Here is a 14,765-nt window from a genome sequence, read left to right as displayed (position 1 = left end):
AAACCGCAGGGAGCTGGCGGTGCGGCACAGCGGGCTCAGCGGCCGCATTCCAGGGCAGCGTCCCACAGCTGAGAGCAGGTTTGAGTCCTGTTTGCTCTGCTTCTGATCCAGCTCTCTGTGAACAGAGCACCTGGGAACACAGCAGATGGCCCCGTGCTTGGGCCCCTGCCACCCTCATGGCAGACACGGATGGAGCATCTCTCTCTCTTTCTCTCTCTCTGTCGCTCTGTCTTTCAAATAGATAATAAATCTTAAAAGAAAAGACTAGAATCAGGAGCCAGAGCTGGGAACCCCAGCCAACTCCTTTGCTGTGGGATACAAACTATTAGATTAAACGCCCATCCCAATTTTCCCATTCTAAGTGTACACGTCAATGATTTCAGTGAATTCTCCAAGTTGTGCACACTATCCCAAGGCAATTCGGGGATATTTTCACCACCTCCCATGCTCCAGGCCCAGGCCCCCACGGACACCCTTTCGCCTGCTGGATCTGCCTTCTCCTGGCCACTTCACCCATGGAGTTGTAGTGGGTGGGCTTTCACAGGCGCCAAATCAGCAGTGTTTTGGAGGCTGCTGTCCTGTTTGAATGGATCACTGGGTGAAACTTGAAGTTCTGTAGAGAGGCTCGATGGTGTTTTATTCTTTTTTAAGATTTATTTGTTTATTTGAAAAGGCAGAGTGACAGAGAGAGGGGGGAAGATACACAGAGAGAAAGATCTGCCATCCAAAATGGATGCAAAGACTGGGGATGGGTCAGGCCAAAGCCAGGAGCCTGGAATTCCAACCAGGTTCCTCTACAAGGGTAGCAGGTACTCAGCTATGTTCCACTTTTTCCTGGCAGGGCACTGGATCAGAAGTGGAGCAGCCGGGACTCGAACCGGCACTCAGATGAGATGCCGGCGATGCAGGCAGCAGCTTACCTGCTGCACCACAATGGTATCGTATTAGTGTTAAACTCCTGGTTTACATAATTGGAAGTTAGAGAGGATGTTAACAGAAGAAGCTGCGTGGAGGATATATTTGTGCAATTCTAAAGTAATTTCAAAGGGAGTGTTGCTTTGTGGGATGCTCTGGGTCTGAGCTGCGCGCCGCCACTTCTGGCCCACTGCACCCGTGTTGGTGGTCTTTCTGCCTCCCAGGGGTCTTTGGCATCCTCTGGATGGTTCCTGAGGGCCGTGTAGGAGCCAGAGGCATAGAGGATGCATCATACAGCGGCTGGGGATCGGCTGTCGCTGCCCAGGTAGTGTTGGCGCCTCCAGGGCTGGACAGGAGCACAGGGACTGCTGGCTTTCTAGTCAGCCCAGGCGGGGCCCTGAGCCCCTGGGCAAGTGGAGAGAAAGGGAGATAGAGACCAAGGCCCTGGAGAAGGCTCCTGAGGCTGGGGCCCGGGTCCCTGCCCTGAATGGGGACTTCCTCTGAAACTGCTGCTGTCAGGCCCGAGTTTCCTGTGGCCAGGACCAAGGGGATGCACTCAGACGGGAGGACTTCCTGGCCTCAGAGGAAATGAGAGCCGGCAGTGAACTTGGGCAGACACACTGGCCTGTGAGTGAGCGCCAAGACCTCATGAGCAGAGAGACACAGGGGCCATGTCACGGTCGCCAGTGCCCAGGCAGTGAGTGGCATGTGCCTCCTCTTCAGGGGCCAGCCTATAGTCAGGGCGGTCAGGAAGGGCCCAGGAATGCATCTCTGTGTCCTGGCTCCTGTCAGCCTCTCCATCACTGAGCACACGCCTTGGGCTGGTGCAGAGGGCAAGCATGGGCACCCACCCCTGCCAGCTCAGAATCCCCAGAGCCCCAGCCAGGGAGTGTCTGGGATGAGGAAGGGCTGGACCGAGCCTTGGGGGCAGCACAGAAGGCTGCTGTCTGGGCAGCGAGGCTGGAGCTCCGGGGCCACACAGCTCTGATGGGTAGAAACCCCCTGCAGGGTGCGGGGGAGGGGCCTAGGGCGGCCCCGTGGCCCAGGCCCCAGCAAAAGGCAGTGTCAGTCCCCGTCCCTGTTGCAGCTTGCATGTGGCCTCTGTCACTGCTGACCAAACCTGCCCCCCATCCCAGCTGTGACCAGAAGGAGAAGTGGCTGGACGGCCCCGTGGAGCGTGCCAGGCGAGGTGGACTCAGGTGGCCAGTGCCCCACAACCCACAGGAGCCCCTTCCCCAAAGCGCAGAGGGCGTTGCCAGAGCTGCGGCTCACCACCAGGCTTGGCCCCAGACCTGGTGGGGATGGGGGGTTGGGGGGCAGGAGGCTAGCTCTGTCCAGACCACAGGACCTCGGTGCTGGGGGGTTGGGGGGCAGGAGGCTAGCTCTGTCCAGACCACAGGACCTCAGTGCTGGGGGTGGGGGCTGGGGCCGCAGAAAGGGAAGAGGAGGCTGCTACCCTGAGCCAAGAGGAATCTGGAGGAAGGGCGTTGACCATTCTAAGACGGGGGGGCCGGGGCCGGGTTCTGCCATCCTGCCAGAATGCTTTGGGACAGGTGGCCCACAAAGCCAGGCGGCAGAATAACCCTGTGTGTGGTGCCTACACAGCTCTGAGGGAGCCTGGAGGTACTGGGACTCCATTCTGAGGCCAAAGGGAGCTGGGAGTGGCTGCAGCAGGAGGGGCTGTGGTCAGCATTCCACCACTGAGCAGCCTTGGGCAGGGTGGGGAAGCAGGTGAGTGGGTGTGCGTGGGGGATGGGTGGGAGTGGAGAGGGCGCAGGGAGGAGCCCGCAGCGCCCGGGACTGGATGCAGAATGAGGGACATGTCTGAAAGGCTAGCTGGGCCTGCTCAGGGCACAGGTCCTAGGAGACACTGCTCGGGGCCTGCCCTGGGACTGTGGCCATGGGTTTCACTGCTCCTGTGTCCCCGAGTCCCCACGGGCCTGACCTCCCACGGAAGGAAACTGGGATCTGGTGCCGTCATTTCCTGGGGAGGGGGGGGGGGTCCCAGAGGCCCGTCTGCAGGCCCGGATTGGTGTGCTGAGGTCTGGACACCGGTGGCCACCCTGCCCCTCCCCGGCAAGGCGGGGCCGCCCCGGCACTGACCGCTCAAGGCGCAGTGGCTGGAAGAAGCGGAAGCGGATGAAGTCCCCGGCGGCAGGCGTGAAGGCCCAGAAGAAGTCCTCACGCAGGTAGGCCTTCTCCAGGGTGAAGTGCTGGTACGTCTTGAGGCTGGTGCTCACCTCGGCCGGCGGGTTCACGTGCTCCTTCCGCAGAGCCTGTTTCCCGAAGTCCTTGTCCTACAGCCACTTGGGGGCTCAGGCACCCGGGACTGGAGCCAGGATGAGGTCTGAAAGGCCAGCTGGGCCTGCTCAGGGCACAGGGCCCGGGGGACACTGAAGCTATGCATTCACTGGACACGTCCAACGTCGGAAGGAGCCTGGATGGCCAGTGTGGGCTCCGCCAGCACAGAGGCAGGGCACAGAAAGGGGCCAGTGGGAGGAAGCGGGCAGCCTGTTCCCAGCCTGGTTTCCGGCTTCCAGCCTGGCCAGGATCCATGGCTCAGTGGCATGGTCACATGTGCCCCTCCCTTCCCTGCAGCCCTTGGAGAGGGGCGGGGAGGGTGCTGAGGCCAGCCTTCCCCTTCTTATCAGCAGACGGGCTGATAGGAGCTCTCCGGCACCATGAAAGACGAGATAGCTCTCCTGGCCACTGTCACCCTCCTCGGAGTCCTGCTGCAAGGTGGGCTTTCTCCTGTCTGGTGTGGGTGGGCTTCAGATGCCTGCAGCCGGGGAGGGTGCCGCAGCCCACACTTTCCGGCTTGAGAGCCAGCTGCGGGGCTCACAGTTTCCCAGGGCTGGGAGGGGGGTAGCCCTGGGGGACAGCTGCAGGTGAGCTCAGGAGTCCTGGGCAGGGACCACGACCAAGAGGGGTGCCTGAGCAGGGGGACAGTAGTGGGGGCTGGTGGCCCCTTGGCTAGAGAAAGGACGCTAACTTCTCTGTTGAGCTGCAGGAGCTGGGAGGATGCGAGACCGAATGGCGAGGCAGCTTGAGCCTGGTGCAGAGCCCACCTTCCCAGCGGTCCCCATCCATCTCTGCACCCTGGGGCTGGCTGCGTGGACTGGGAAGGGCTGAAACCTGCTCCCCAAGCCCCCTCACTCCAGTGTGACTGCTTGATGCCTATCTTGGGCTGGCCCCAGAGGGCACACCGCTGGGCCAGGCGCCTTGTGGCATGGGGACACCAGTGGCCCTCGGTGTGTGGGCTAGGATAGGGCACAGCCCCCGCCCCGGGGGGGTCCGGGAGGGCTGGAAAGAGTGACTTGACCTTCAGCTGAGCCAGCAAGCTGGCACCTTCTCATGGAGCCTGCCCCTCACCCCACCCCGATCCCTCATGACAAATCCCACACTGTGCTGGCATGGCCACCTGTGGGACCCACAATGCTCATGGGCTAGCTCCATAAGGGCCTGGACCAAAGATGTCCCAGGGAGACCTGCCACTGGGGCTGTGGGTGTGGTCACGGCTCGGGGAGGAGGGGGAGAAGAGTTCTTTGTAAGCAGAGAGGGCCAGCCCACCGTGTTCAGCTACTCACAGTGGAAGGGAGGGAGGTGGAGCCCGGGGTGAGCTGGGATCGTCCCAGCTGCAGTCATGTTCTAAGGGAAAGGGGTATCTGTCAGAATTGGGCCTGGGCCCAGAACCATTGGCCTGAGAAGCTGAGGCAGCAGCCGGGCCCCCAGACACAAGTTTGAGTGACCCTGGCTGGAGGCAGAGTCCAGGGGTCCCCAGTGGTGGGCCTGAAGGTGAGGCCCCTAGGGACCTGAGAGCCATAGGCTGTGCTTGCTGATACCTCCGGGGCACTTCCTGTACAGGGGAATCTGGAGAGCGCAAACTGGGCACCCACCTGTGTTTTGCAAATCAAACGATTCAGGAGGCAGGTGTTCTTGTGCCCTTATCCCTCCCCCCCCCCCAACACACGGGCAGGGCAGGGCTTCCTTGCCCCCAGCCCGCCCTCCCACTGGGCAAGATGGACACAGGAGGGGGCAGGCGGGGAGACCATCAGACAGAAGTTTTGGGGTGCTCACTCAGTGCGGGGGCCAGACTGGAGGGGCGACCACACCTGACGCCCGCTTCCGCGTGCCCCCAGCCTACTTCTCCCTGCAGGTGATCTACGCCAGAAGAGCCTTCCGCGTGTCGCCGCCGCTCACCACTGGTCCGCCGGGATTCGAGCGCGTCTACCGAGCCCAGTGAGGCGCGGGGTACAGGGCGGGCTGTCCCGAGTGGTTCTGGGTCCCAGCCGGCCAGGCCAAGTCTCATCTGGCCCGCCCACCGCCCGCAGGGTGAACTGCAGCGAGTACTTCCCGCTGTTCCTCGCAGCGCTCTGGGTCGCCGGCATCTACTTTCACGAAGGTCTGCGCGCAGGGCAGGGGCACAGGGCAGGGCGGCCCGGCCACGCCCCCGCACTCACCGCGTGCCCTCTGGCAGGCGCCGCGGCCCTCTGCGGCCTGGTCTACCTGTTCGCGCGCTTCCGCTACTTCCACAGCTACGAGCGCTCGGCGGAGCTCAGGTGAGAGGCGGGCGGGGCGGGGCTCCTGGGAGGCCGAACCGCGGGCGGGAGGCGGGGAGAGGCTGGGAGCGGGGAGGCCTGGGGCCCCCGCGGAGGCCCGAGCCCTGAGCGCTGTCGCCTGGCTCAGCAGGCTGGCCCCGATGTACCAGAGCGCGGGTGCGCTCTGGCTGTTGATCGCGCTGGGGGCGCTCGGCCTGCTCTCGCACTTCCTCCCGGCCCCGCTGCGCGCCGCGCTGCTTGGCTGGCTCCGGACGCTGCTGCCCTGGGCCTGAGACCCGGTCTGCCAGACTGAGGAACACCAGCGCCTCCTGGAGAGGGGAGGGCAGTCCTCCTCTGCCGCCAGGAGTCTTATTAAAGTTCCCCTAACTGGACTTCTGCACTCCGGCTGCTTTCTCTGGGGCACAGACGACTGCGCACAGCCTGCTGCAGAGCCTAGAAGGGCTGCAGCAGTCTGGCAGGCTTCATGGAGGCGGCGTCAAGAAGAAAAGAAGTCTCCTGGGGGTGCTTCTGCCTTGCTCTCAGTGCCTGCTCCTTCTCAGGCGCTCTCCTCACCTGGCCCCTTCCTCTCGCCTTGCCTGCCAACCTTCAGCCACCCTAGTCCCTGCCCTCATGAGTGACACCAGCCTGTCACTCTAAGTGACAGGGCCTCTCAAAGGACAGGCCCCTGCAGGACGGGGAACAGCTGGGGCTTGGGCTGTTAGGGTGATGACATCAGGTGCTCAGGGGGCAGGGAGGCCTCGGGAACCTGGCCCTGGAGGCAGGGCAGCCCAGAGTCTCCAGCCGAACAGAACCGGGACAGTGGCACAGAGCGCAGGGAGGGGGCTGCCGCCGGGAGCACTCCTATTAGAGGCACAGGCTTCATTAACCCTTTATTACAAGTCACGCTCTTATAGAAGTATATGTGGACTTACGTGAAAAAATCAAATGTATCCAAGAATAAAAAACACAGCACATAAAGTAGTATATGCATTCCAGTGTTCGCGCTGGAGAGAGGGCGCCCGAGGGGAAGCGCTTCCAACGTGGCCTGGCCGGGCCGGCCGGGCGAACGGTCTGGGGGTCTGGGCGGCTGGGCCGGCCCGCAGGCACAGTGTGGGGGCCCTGCGCCCCGCGGCCCGGTGGGCAGGGGCAGCACCAGCTCCTGGGGCCTCCGGGCCAGCGGTGGACCCCGGGCCAGCCCCACGGGGCATCCAGGCCGGGCCCTCCGGGGGCAGCAGTGATGCAGTGTGGTCGGGGGCCGCCGAGCGCCCGCCGGAGCCTGCCGCTCAGTCGGCCTTCTTCAGGAAGATCTGGCAGTGCCCAAAAGAGGGGGCTGGGCTCAGCAAGGCTGTGGCGAGGCCATGGAGCCACGCCCCGAGCCCACCCCTGCCCCCGGCCGCCTCACCTCACTCAGAATAACCCACACAGGCGAGTCCGTCTGGATGGAGAGGCGCAGTGCCTCCAGGGGACCAAAGGCAGGGTCCACCTCGCCTTCTGCCACACCCTTGTAGAAAGAGCCTGGAAGAGGGTGGGGCCGTGAGGTCCGGGGCGTGCCCAGCCCTGCCCCTCCCGCCGAGAGCACTCCCCCCCCCTCACCTATCTGCAGGTAGCCGTCAGGGCTCCGGGGGTAGCGCAGCGTGGCCGAGCGGCCCTCCTGCAGGGCCTCCTTGTCCGACTGGGGGTTCTGGGGGCAAAGGGAAGGCCCTGAAGCTGTAGCCGGCTGAGGGCCAGGCCTCCATGCACACCCACACCCTGCACCACTCACGTCGAAGGGAAGCACCTCCACGGACGTGTTGAAGAGCTTGTCCTCCGGGTGCTCAATGTTCCCGCTGCGGAAGAAGAACCTGCGGCCAGGCCGGCCCGTGAGCCGCGGCCGTGGCCATGGGTTTCTCTACGCGCTGTGTCCCCTGAGTCCCCATGGGCCTGACCTCCCACGGAAGGAAACTGGGAACTGGTGCCGTCATTTCCTGGGGAGGGGGGGGTCCCAGAGGCCCGTCTGCAGGCCCGGATTGGTGTGCTGAGGTCTGGACACCGGTGGCCACCCTGCCCCTCCCCGGCAAGGCGGGGCCGCCCCGGCACTGACCGCTCAAGGCGCAGTGGCTGGAAGAAGCGGAAGCGGATGAAGTCCCCGGCGGCAGGCGTGAAGGCCCAGAAGAAGTCCTCACGCAGGTAGGCCTTCTCCAGGGTGAAGTGCTGGTACGTCTTGAGGCTGGTGCTCACCTCGGCCGGCGGGTTCACGTGCTCCTTCCGCAGAGCCTGTTTCCCGAAGTCCTTGTCCTGCGGCCGCAGGGCGGGCGGCGGCGCGCTTCAGGCACCATGGCCTGGCTCTGCCCATCCCCCCCCAGGCCCCCAACCCCAGCACGCTGAGCATGCCTGCAGCCTACCTTCAGTTTCTGGATCTTGCCCGCCAGCGAGGAGTGAGTGCCCACGTGCTGGAAGAGCGACGGCTTGAAGCGGATCCGCAGGTTGGCCTTCTGCCGGTCACAGTGCTTCTGCGAAGGGAGAGGGAGGCCCGGGGCTCGGCTCGGCAGCGCAGATCCGGTTGTGTGGCCCCGCCGCCCCGCCCCGTCTCCGCGTGGCCCCCTACTCACCGCATCCTTCTCCGGGTTGCAGACTTTCACCCACAGAATGTGGTCCAGAAGCCAGTCGATGGGCTTGTCCCGGTAGAACATGAGGGTGAACTCCACGATCAAGCTCAGGTCCAGCGACTTGAACATCTTCCCTGGGGCAGGACCGGGGAAGGGTGCTCAGTGGGCAGCACTGCCCTACCCCGCCTCTTCCCAACACCTTGTAGGAGGGGGTGCTGGGCAAGTCCCACAGCCATTCCCCTGGGCGGTCTCAGGAAGTGTGTAGACACAGGGGGACAGGTGAGGCTGGGGGACCCTGACTCCCCCGTGCAGCGGGCACTGCAGGCAGGGCCAGGTCTCGGCCTAAGGCTCAGAGGCAGGACACAGCCCAGGCCCGGGAGGAGAGACGAGGGCGGAGGGTGGGGGCGCACCGATGAAGCCCAGCTGGGAGAACTCCAGGATCATCCAGTCCTCGGAGGGCTGCTGGAGTGCAAAGTTCTTCATGGTGCTCAGATAGTTGGGCTTGGCCACGATGTCATCTTCCAGCTGCACAGGGTTGGGTGGAAGGCGGCAGAAATTCAGGGTGGGCACAGGGGCGGGGCGGGGCTCGCCCCTCCCCCAGGGCCGAGGGGCTGACCTGCACGTAGTAGACGCCTTTGGACTGCGCGTACATCATGAGGAAGCAGTAGTCGAGGTTCTGTTTGGTCCTCCACCTGCAGGCCAGAGACCTTGGGTGTGGCTGCCACTGAGAAGTGACATTGCCACCCTCCCCCCACCCGGCCATGCAGGGCTCCTCTGGTGGAGACTCAGAAACCCCGCAGGCAAGCACCCCAGACTCAGACCCCCAGGGACAGGACAGCAGGGCACTGGGAGCGTGGGAGCAGTGCCAGTACCTGACTCTCTCTTTGGGGTCCCCAAAGGACTCGCGGAGGCGGGAGAAGTCAGGGTAGAAGTGGGGGGAAGGGGAGATGACCTCCAGGAGCCCCGAGTGGATCTCCGTGGGGAACCTGGGTGGCGGGAACAGAAGGCCCTCTGGGGCAGGGGGCTGCACAGCCCAGCAGCCCCTGTCCCAGCCCCCCCATACCCAGCCTGCAGAGGCAGTGGGTTTCAGCGGCACTGGGCTGCCTCCACGCACCCTCCCCCACTCCCTGCAGAGACCCCTCCCACCAGCTTTCTGGGGCTGCCAGGACTCACAAGGCCTTGATGTTCTCTGTCACCGCTGAAGTGTACTGTGGGTCAGTCTGTGGGGACACCAAGTACCCTCCCTTAGCCCAGATACCACCCCAAAGGGCCGGGAAGGGGTCAGGAAGGGGCTCAGCCTTCCAGTGTCCGGCAGGTAGAGGGGGTGAGCTGCCAGAAGGAGGCTGGGCTTGGGGGCCTAGTGCCTCGGGAAAGCCCTTTGGGATGGGAGGGGCTGTGGGTGGGGCAAATGAGGGCAGGGGCATTCCCACCAGGGGGCGCCAACAGGTCGCTTTCTTTTTAAAGCGAACCAAACTGATGACTGAGCTTCTTCATAAAGGCTTTTTTCTCCCGGATGTTGTTCCTTTTCTTGTCATCTTGCGCTATGGGTCCTGCTGTGAATGGCCCCCCACCCTGCCCCCACGCCACTCGCCTCGGCGATCAGCACCACGATGACAGAGTCCTCCTTCTCCTGCGGGCTCAGCTCCGAGATGAGCGAGTGCAGCGTGTCCGTCAGGTAGGAGTGCACCTCCCGCCGGACGCTCGGGATGCCCATGACCACGGACACTGCAGGGTGCAGGAGGTGGTGACACTAGGCCCCCGGACCGGAGCCAGGATGCACCTGGTCCACTTCTCGTCGCCCCCCAGGTGCACCCCTACCTCCGGTGCGGCCCTGGCCCACGCGCACCGCTGGCTGCAGGCTGCTCTCCTTGGCCAGCAGGTGGGGCAGGTGGTGGAAGACTGTAGGCAGGTGCAACACGTGCCTGTGTGAGATGTTCCAGGGCTTCAGCCGGGGGTCCTCTGGGAGTTGGAAATGGACAGGTCAGAAAGCACCAGCCAGGACCCGCCCACCCCCAGGTCTCCCTCGCTGCCCTGGAGCGCACCTGTCAAGCGGCCCCAGGTGCGGTTGCTGTCCCCGTCTCGCAGTGCCTGCCTCTCTGACACAGCTCGCTTGATCTCATCCAGCACCAGGTTGAGCTCCTTGGAGCGCTTAAGGCTCTCCTGCTCAGCCGCGTGCAAACGGTCCCGCAGCGCCAGGAACTCCCGCTGGTAAACATCCACCACGTCGCCTGTGGGTGGCACGCAGCTGTCACCAGGGCACGGCCCGAGGGGGTGCCCTGTGACAGCCTGGGTGTTCTCCCTGTGGCCATCTGCATCTCCTTCTCCTTCCTGCCACAGCAGGGTCACTCCAAAGTCACATGCAGGAGAAAAAGCCCCCAGTGGGAAGCCAGCCCTCTTCCTCATTATTTTCTCTTGTGAGAAGGGCTGCGACACCACAGCCAGCTCCAGCCAGGCAGCCCTCAGAAGAGCTAAACAGCCTCAGGCCCAGTCCCCTTGCTTCTTGCTGGGGGTGAAAGGACCTGGCCAATCCAAGGGGATCATCATCCCCAGCCTTTCCCCTCGGCGCCCACCCTTCCCCAGGGAGGGGGTCATTGGCGCCCCAAGCCCCTGGGGAGAGCCAACTTCCATGGCTGCAGGGTGCCCATTCTTCACTGGCCTTGTGGTCACATGGGCCCTGGGAGTGCCGGCACCCCTGAGCCAGTGGGTCGCCCGGCCACCTGTGAGACCATCAAGGAGACGAGCTGGGAATCTGACTCTGGGCCGGCCTGGGAGGGTCTGCACGGCACCACAGGGGGGCCTTTGCTAGTAGCACTGGAAGCAGCACGCAGGTGGAATCCTTGGGGTGGGCAGCACCAGGCTCCCAGGGAGTGGGAAGGAGATAAACAAGAGCCTGGGCACGCGCCAGCCATTCGCAGGGGCTGGGCACTCTCGGCCTGACACTCCCGCGCCTGCTCTCTTCCTCTGTGCACCTCCTGTCCCTCGGAGACGCTCTGCCTTGGCACAGGCTGCTGCTTCAGCCTGGAACCCCACTTGGGTAAAAGGCCCCCGCAAGGCCTCCTTCCCAAGGCGGCTCTTTCCATTCTTGATCCCCAGGGCTTCAGGACCCGTCCCCCCAAGCCCTCTACCACCCCCTCCCCAGTACCCTGGAATGTGCGCTCTGCCCAGCCCCTGTACACCAAAGGTCACAAGCCAGGCAGACTTCCACAGGAAACACCCCTCCTGTGGCTCACAGCGCAGGTCTGAGTACAAAGTCCCAGGGGAAGAGGGAGAGGAGAGGGGCGGAGCTGGTCCCCATGGCACCTGTCCCAAGAGCAACTCACCCACCAATCTCCCCCCACCCTGCGTCTCTAGGGGCTAAAGGCCTAAGCCACATGGAGCCCTGGGACAGCCCTGCAGGGGAGGGAGCAAGGAATCAGGTTACGGGAACTGGGAGCTCCACACTGGGCCCCAGGACCAAGTTACCCTGGAAACCTGACCCCTTGGACGCCACCAATGCTCAAGGCCTAGCTGGGCAGTGCTGCTGGGAGGTGTTTCAGAGGTGTGGGGACAGGACTGGTGTGCTGGATGCCCCCACCCTGGCTGCCGACCCCTGTGTGGGGAGCCAGGGGGCAGCGGGCTCCCTGTTCCCTGGCCAGGCTCTGCCCAAGGTGGCCAGGCCAGTGCACAGTGCTGTCCTGAACCGCCCTGACTCCCTAGGTCAGGCACAGCCTGCTCTCCAGCCCGGCCTCCTTCTCCTCCAGGTTTCTGTTGGGCCTATGGGTTCCGGCCTGGCAGCTGCCCACACCTTCCCTTCTTCCATTTCCCATAGCACCACAGGCCCTGTCCTGCCAGCTGCCTGCAGGGGTCCCGCCTGACCCTCATCCCATTTCTCTGACTGTGGGTCCACTCTCCCCACTTGTGACTTCCTCCCCAGGAGCTGGGACGGAAGGGACCAAGGTCCCTGGGCCTGGGGGAGCCTTCCCCCACCCCACGCCGCTCTGGGGTGGGGCAGGGCAGAGGTTCCTGGGATAGAGGGTAAGGTGGAGGGACTTTGGCTTGTCTTTCAACCCATAGCTACTTACCCCAGGGCGGTGGGGCGAGCTGGCGGTGGGGGACTGCAGGGTGGCCACACCATTGAGAGGTGCAAGGCCTTCCCAACCCCCCACCCCCAAGGTGCCCCCTAGTTTTCTCTCAGCGCAAGGATTCCAAAACTAAGATGGAACACCTGTACTTAGAAAAACAGACCGTGAGGGGCCACATGATGCCCAGGTGGGCTGGGGGCATGAAGCGTGGCAGGTACTTGCTCCTCTCCCAGCCTTGCATCCTCGCACAAGGACTGCCAGAGTGCAGACCTGGAAGAGTGGGCGGCCCGGGTGGCTGAAGCCAAGTTTCGCCCCTCCCCCAGGGTCTGGCCCTGAGCAGGTTCGTGGCTGAGGTCTGCACGCTGGGCCCTGGCAGAGCGGCTTCACCAGCTTGGACAAGGCTGGTGTGAAAGAGCCTCAGGCCCTTCCCAAGGGTCTGACTTGCTGAAGCCTGGAAGTCCTTCCTGGGTTTGCCCCCTGGCTCCTAGGCTGCCTTCTGCCCCCGCTGTCCATCTCGCTGTCAGTTCCAGTTCCTGTGTCCTGCTTGCTGCAAACTGGAAGCCAGGATCCAGCCTGGCCTTAGACTGGAGAAGCCTGGCTCCACCGTGGACTTCACGTAGAGCTGGCTACGTGTAAGAACGGAAGTGTTCATACACAACAGCTCACATCTGTGGCTTCTCTTGAGGTTTCCAAACACTGCCCCTGTTGGGTCCCAAAGAGATGGTGACAGTTCCTGGGCAGGGCAGACCCAGGCCACCCCTCTCCTCATCCCACAGGCTCCAGGGCTTCTGTCTCGCGGGGGAAGGGCCCCTGTAGCTGAGCCCCTGCCCTTCTCTGGCTCGGGGCTGCCCTCCTGCATGCCAGCCTCCTGGGGACCCCCTGAGGCACAGCGGCCTGTGCGGAGCACCTGTCGCCTCTCACTGTGGCTCCGAGACGGGCCCCCTGTGGCTAAGGCAGACAAGTCAATGAGTGCACCCATCCTCCAGGCCTTTGTGACTGTCTGCCTTCGTGGCCACTCTTGCAAGGGCCCAAAATGTCCTCCCCTTAGTGACACACCTGGGTACGGAGCACTCTGTCCCCACTAGGCCCATGCACAGGTGCCACCCCCCATACAGACTTACAGAGCTCTAAGGGGAGGCCAGGCCTTTCGCACACAACACAGCCCACCTGCAGAGCCCCCGTCACAGGCTCCAAGCGCAGGCCCTAGGGCTCTGCCCTCAGGGTCTCTGGCCTGGCCTCCACCCACACAGGACCACCTGGCTGGGCTGGCAAGGGCAGCTGGGACAGGGAGTCTGCAGGAACCCCCTCTTCTGTCCTCTCCTTCCCTGCAGGGTGGGGAACAGGCAGGCATTAGCCGGAGACAGGCAGAGGGTCGCTGGCCTCCTGCAGGAAGGAAGCAGCTCCCGGGGGCCTCCTGTCCAGGCTGGGTGGACAAGAGCGTCTGAAGGCCCCGGGGTCCCACTCAGGTCAAACCACCCCAGGCTCCACCAAGAGACTCCAGCCAATAGCAGGGCCTGTGCCGGCCTCAAGTGCCCTGGCCAGGCTCCGAGGGCCACGGTGGGGGACTGGCAGTGTTCCCTCCCCAAGCACAGCCTGTGTGTGTGGAGAGGTGGAGGCTGTCCAAGGAGACAGCACGCAGTAAGTTACCAGGCAGCAGGGCGGGCCGGGTGCTCTCCTGCACTCAACTTCGCTCAGGCCAAGAGACCCATACCAAGAGGAGGGCTGCAGCGGGCGGCCGGCGGGGACAGCAGGTTCCTGGGCAGGCGGGCTGGCTGGGTGGGGTGCGGTGGGGGTAGTGCTGGGGCGTCTCCCTGTTTTCTCACACCTGTCTCAGGCGCGCTGTACCTGCTCCTGCCCAGGTGCCTGGAGCTGGCACCCTAAGACTCCCAAATTACCCGCACCTCTGTGACCTTGTGTCTTTGCCCCGCTCTCTTCTGAGAGCTCCCGGGGAGGGGGGGCCTCGGCTAGCCCGAGGGAGCGACCGCCCCTTAGCATAGGGACAACCGGTGCCCACCGGAGCCAGCACCCCCACGGGGCGCTGGGCCGCCGCGCGCCCCTGGCCTAGCCCAAAGCCGGAAGGGAACCTCGTTATTCCAGCAGCAAACAAGTGGGGGCGAGGAGGGAGGGGCGTCCCCGCGCTCGGGACTGGGGGGAAGGGGCGCCGCGACGGCTTCCGGCCGGCTCCCGCGACCTCCGCCGGGCCCCGCTCCGGCGGCTCGGCCAGGTGCGCCCAGGTGCGGCGCGGGCCGCCGGGCAGCGGCGGGCGCAGGGGCTCACCTTTCTGGCCGCTGAGCGCCGCGTACCAGGACAGCGAGAGGAAGGCGCACAGGCAGAAGAGCAGCAGCGTCAGGAAGGTGCCATTGCGGAGCCTCATCTCCTCGGGTGCGCGGCGGGCGCCGGCGGGGCCGAGGCCGCATGGCCCGGGGGACCGGGGCCGGGGCGCGGGGCTGGGGGCGGCGGGGCCCCGGCCCCGGGGCGGGGAAGGGGCCGGGGGCCCGGGGCCGGGCTCGGAGGCGGTTGCCCGGGACGGGGCTCGGGCCGGGGGCCGCGCCGGCTGCTGCTCCGAGGCGCGGGACGCTAGCGGCCGCGGCTCGGCAGCGGGGCCGGGCCGGGCGGGGCTGGGCTGGGCGGCGAGAGCCGCGGCCCGGCCTGGATCCGAGGCCGCC

The 14,765-nt window shown here is 64.7% G+C and overlaps 2 protein-coding genes and 1 long non-coding RNA gene across 11 annotated transcripts in view; 1 reads left to right on the top strand and 2 right to left on the bottom strand.

Annotated features, from left to right (window-relative positions):
- Nucleotides 1-3,454, bottom strand: part of LOC138850225 (uncharacterized) — a 19,338-nt gene extending 15,884 nt beyond the window's left edge. The window contains exon 1 of the long non-coding RNA XR_011389922.1: nucleotides 3,019-3,454. This is a non-coding gene — a long non-coding RNA (uncharacterized lncRNA). The remainder of the gene's footprint in view (nucleotides 1-3,018) is intronic.
- Nucleotides 2,452-6,431, top strand: LTC4S (leukotriene C4 synthase). 9 transcript variants are annotated; one of them, XM_008274979.4, is made up of 7 exons: nucleotides 2,452-2,646; nucleotides 2,997-3,104; nucleotides 3,567-3,654; nucleotides 5,055-5,154; nucleotides 5,247-5,317; nucleotides 5,393-5,474; nucleotides 5,605-6,431. In XM_008274979.4, exons 3-7 carry the CDS (start codon nucleotides 3,597-3,599, stop codon nucleotides 5,744-5,746), a joined length of 453 nt encoding a protein of 150 aa, XP_008273201.1. In that variant the 5' UTR covers nucleotides 2,452-2,646; nucleotides 2,997-3,104; nucleotides 3,567-3,596; the 3' UTR covers nucleotides 5,747-6,431. The 9 variants fall into 9 exon arrangements, with proteins under 9 accessions (XP_008273201.1, XP_069932617.1, XP_069932621.1 ...); XM_070076516.1 differs by having other exon boundaries at nucleotides 2,628-2,646; nucleotides 5,247-5,474; XM_070076520.1 differs by lacking the exon at nucleotides 2,452-2,646 and having other exon boundaries at nucleotides 2,907-3,104; nucleotides 3,570-3,654.
- On the bottom strand, nucleotides 6,331-14,765 carry MGAT4B (alpha-1,3-mannosyl-glycoprotein 4-beta-N-acetylglucosaminyltransferase B). Its single transcript, XM_051833812.2, has 15 exons — nucleotides 14,377-14,765; nucleotides 10,081-10,266; nucleotides 9,857-9,997; nucleotides 9,630-9,763; nucleotides 9,212-9,258; nucleotides 8,911-9,024; nucleotides 8,655-8,730; nucleotides 8,449-8,563; nucleotides 8,042-8,172; nucleotides 7,835-7,942; nucleotides 7,534-7,727; nucleotides 7,216-7,294; nucleotides 7,047-7,134; nucleotides 6,856-6,968; nucleotides 6,331-6,760 (listed from the first exon to the last, which is right to left on the bottom strand). The coding sequence occupies exons 1-15, from the start codon at nucleotides 14,471-14,473 to the stop codon at nucleotides 6,737-6,739; spliced, it is 1,647 nt and encodes a 548-aa protein (XP_051689772.1). The 5' UTR covers nucleotides 14,474-14,765; the 3' UTR covers nucleotides 6,331-6,736.

This window comes from Oryctolagus cuniculus, chromosome 6 (genome assembly GCF_964237555.1).
Source record: "Oryctolagus cuniculus chromosome 6, mOryCun1.1, whole genome shotgun sequence".
NCBI classification, from domain to species: Eukaryota; Metazoa; Chordata; class Mammalia; order Lagomorpha; family Leporidae; genus Oryctolagus; species Oryctolagus cuniculus.
This window is presented reverse-complemented; position numbering and strand designations above follow the sequence as displayed.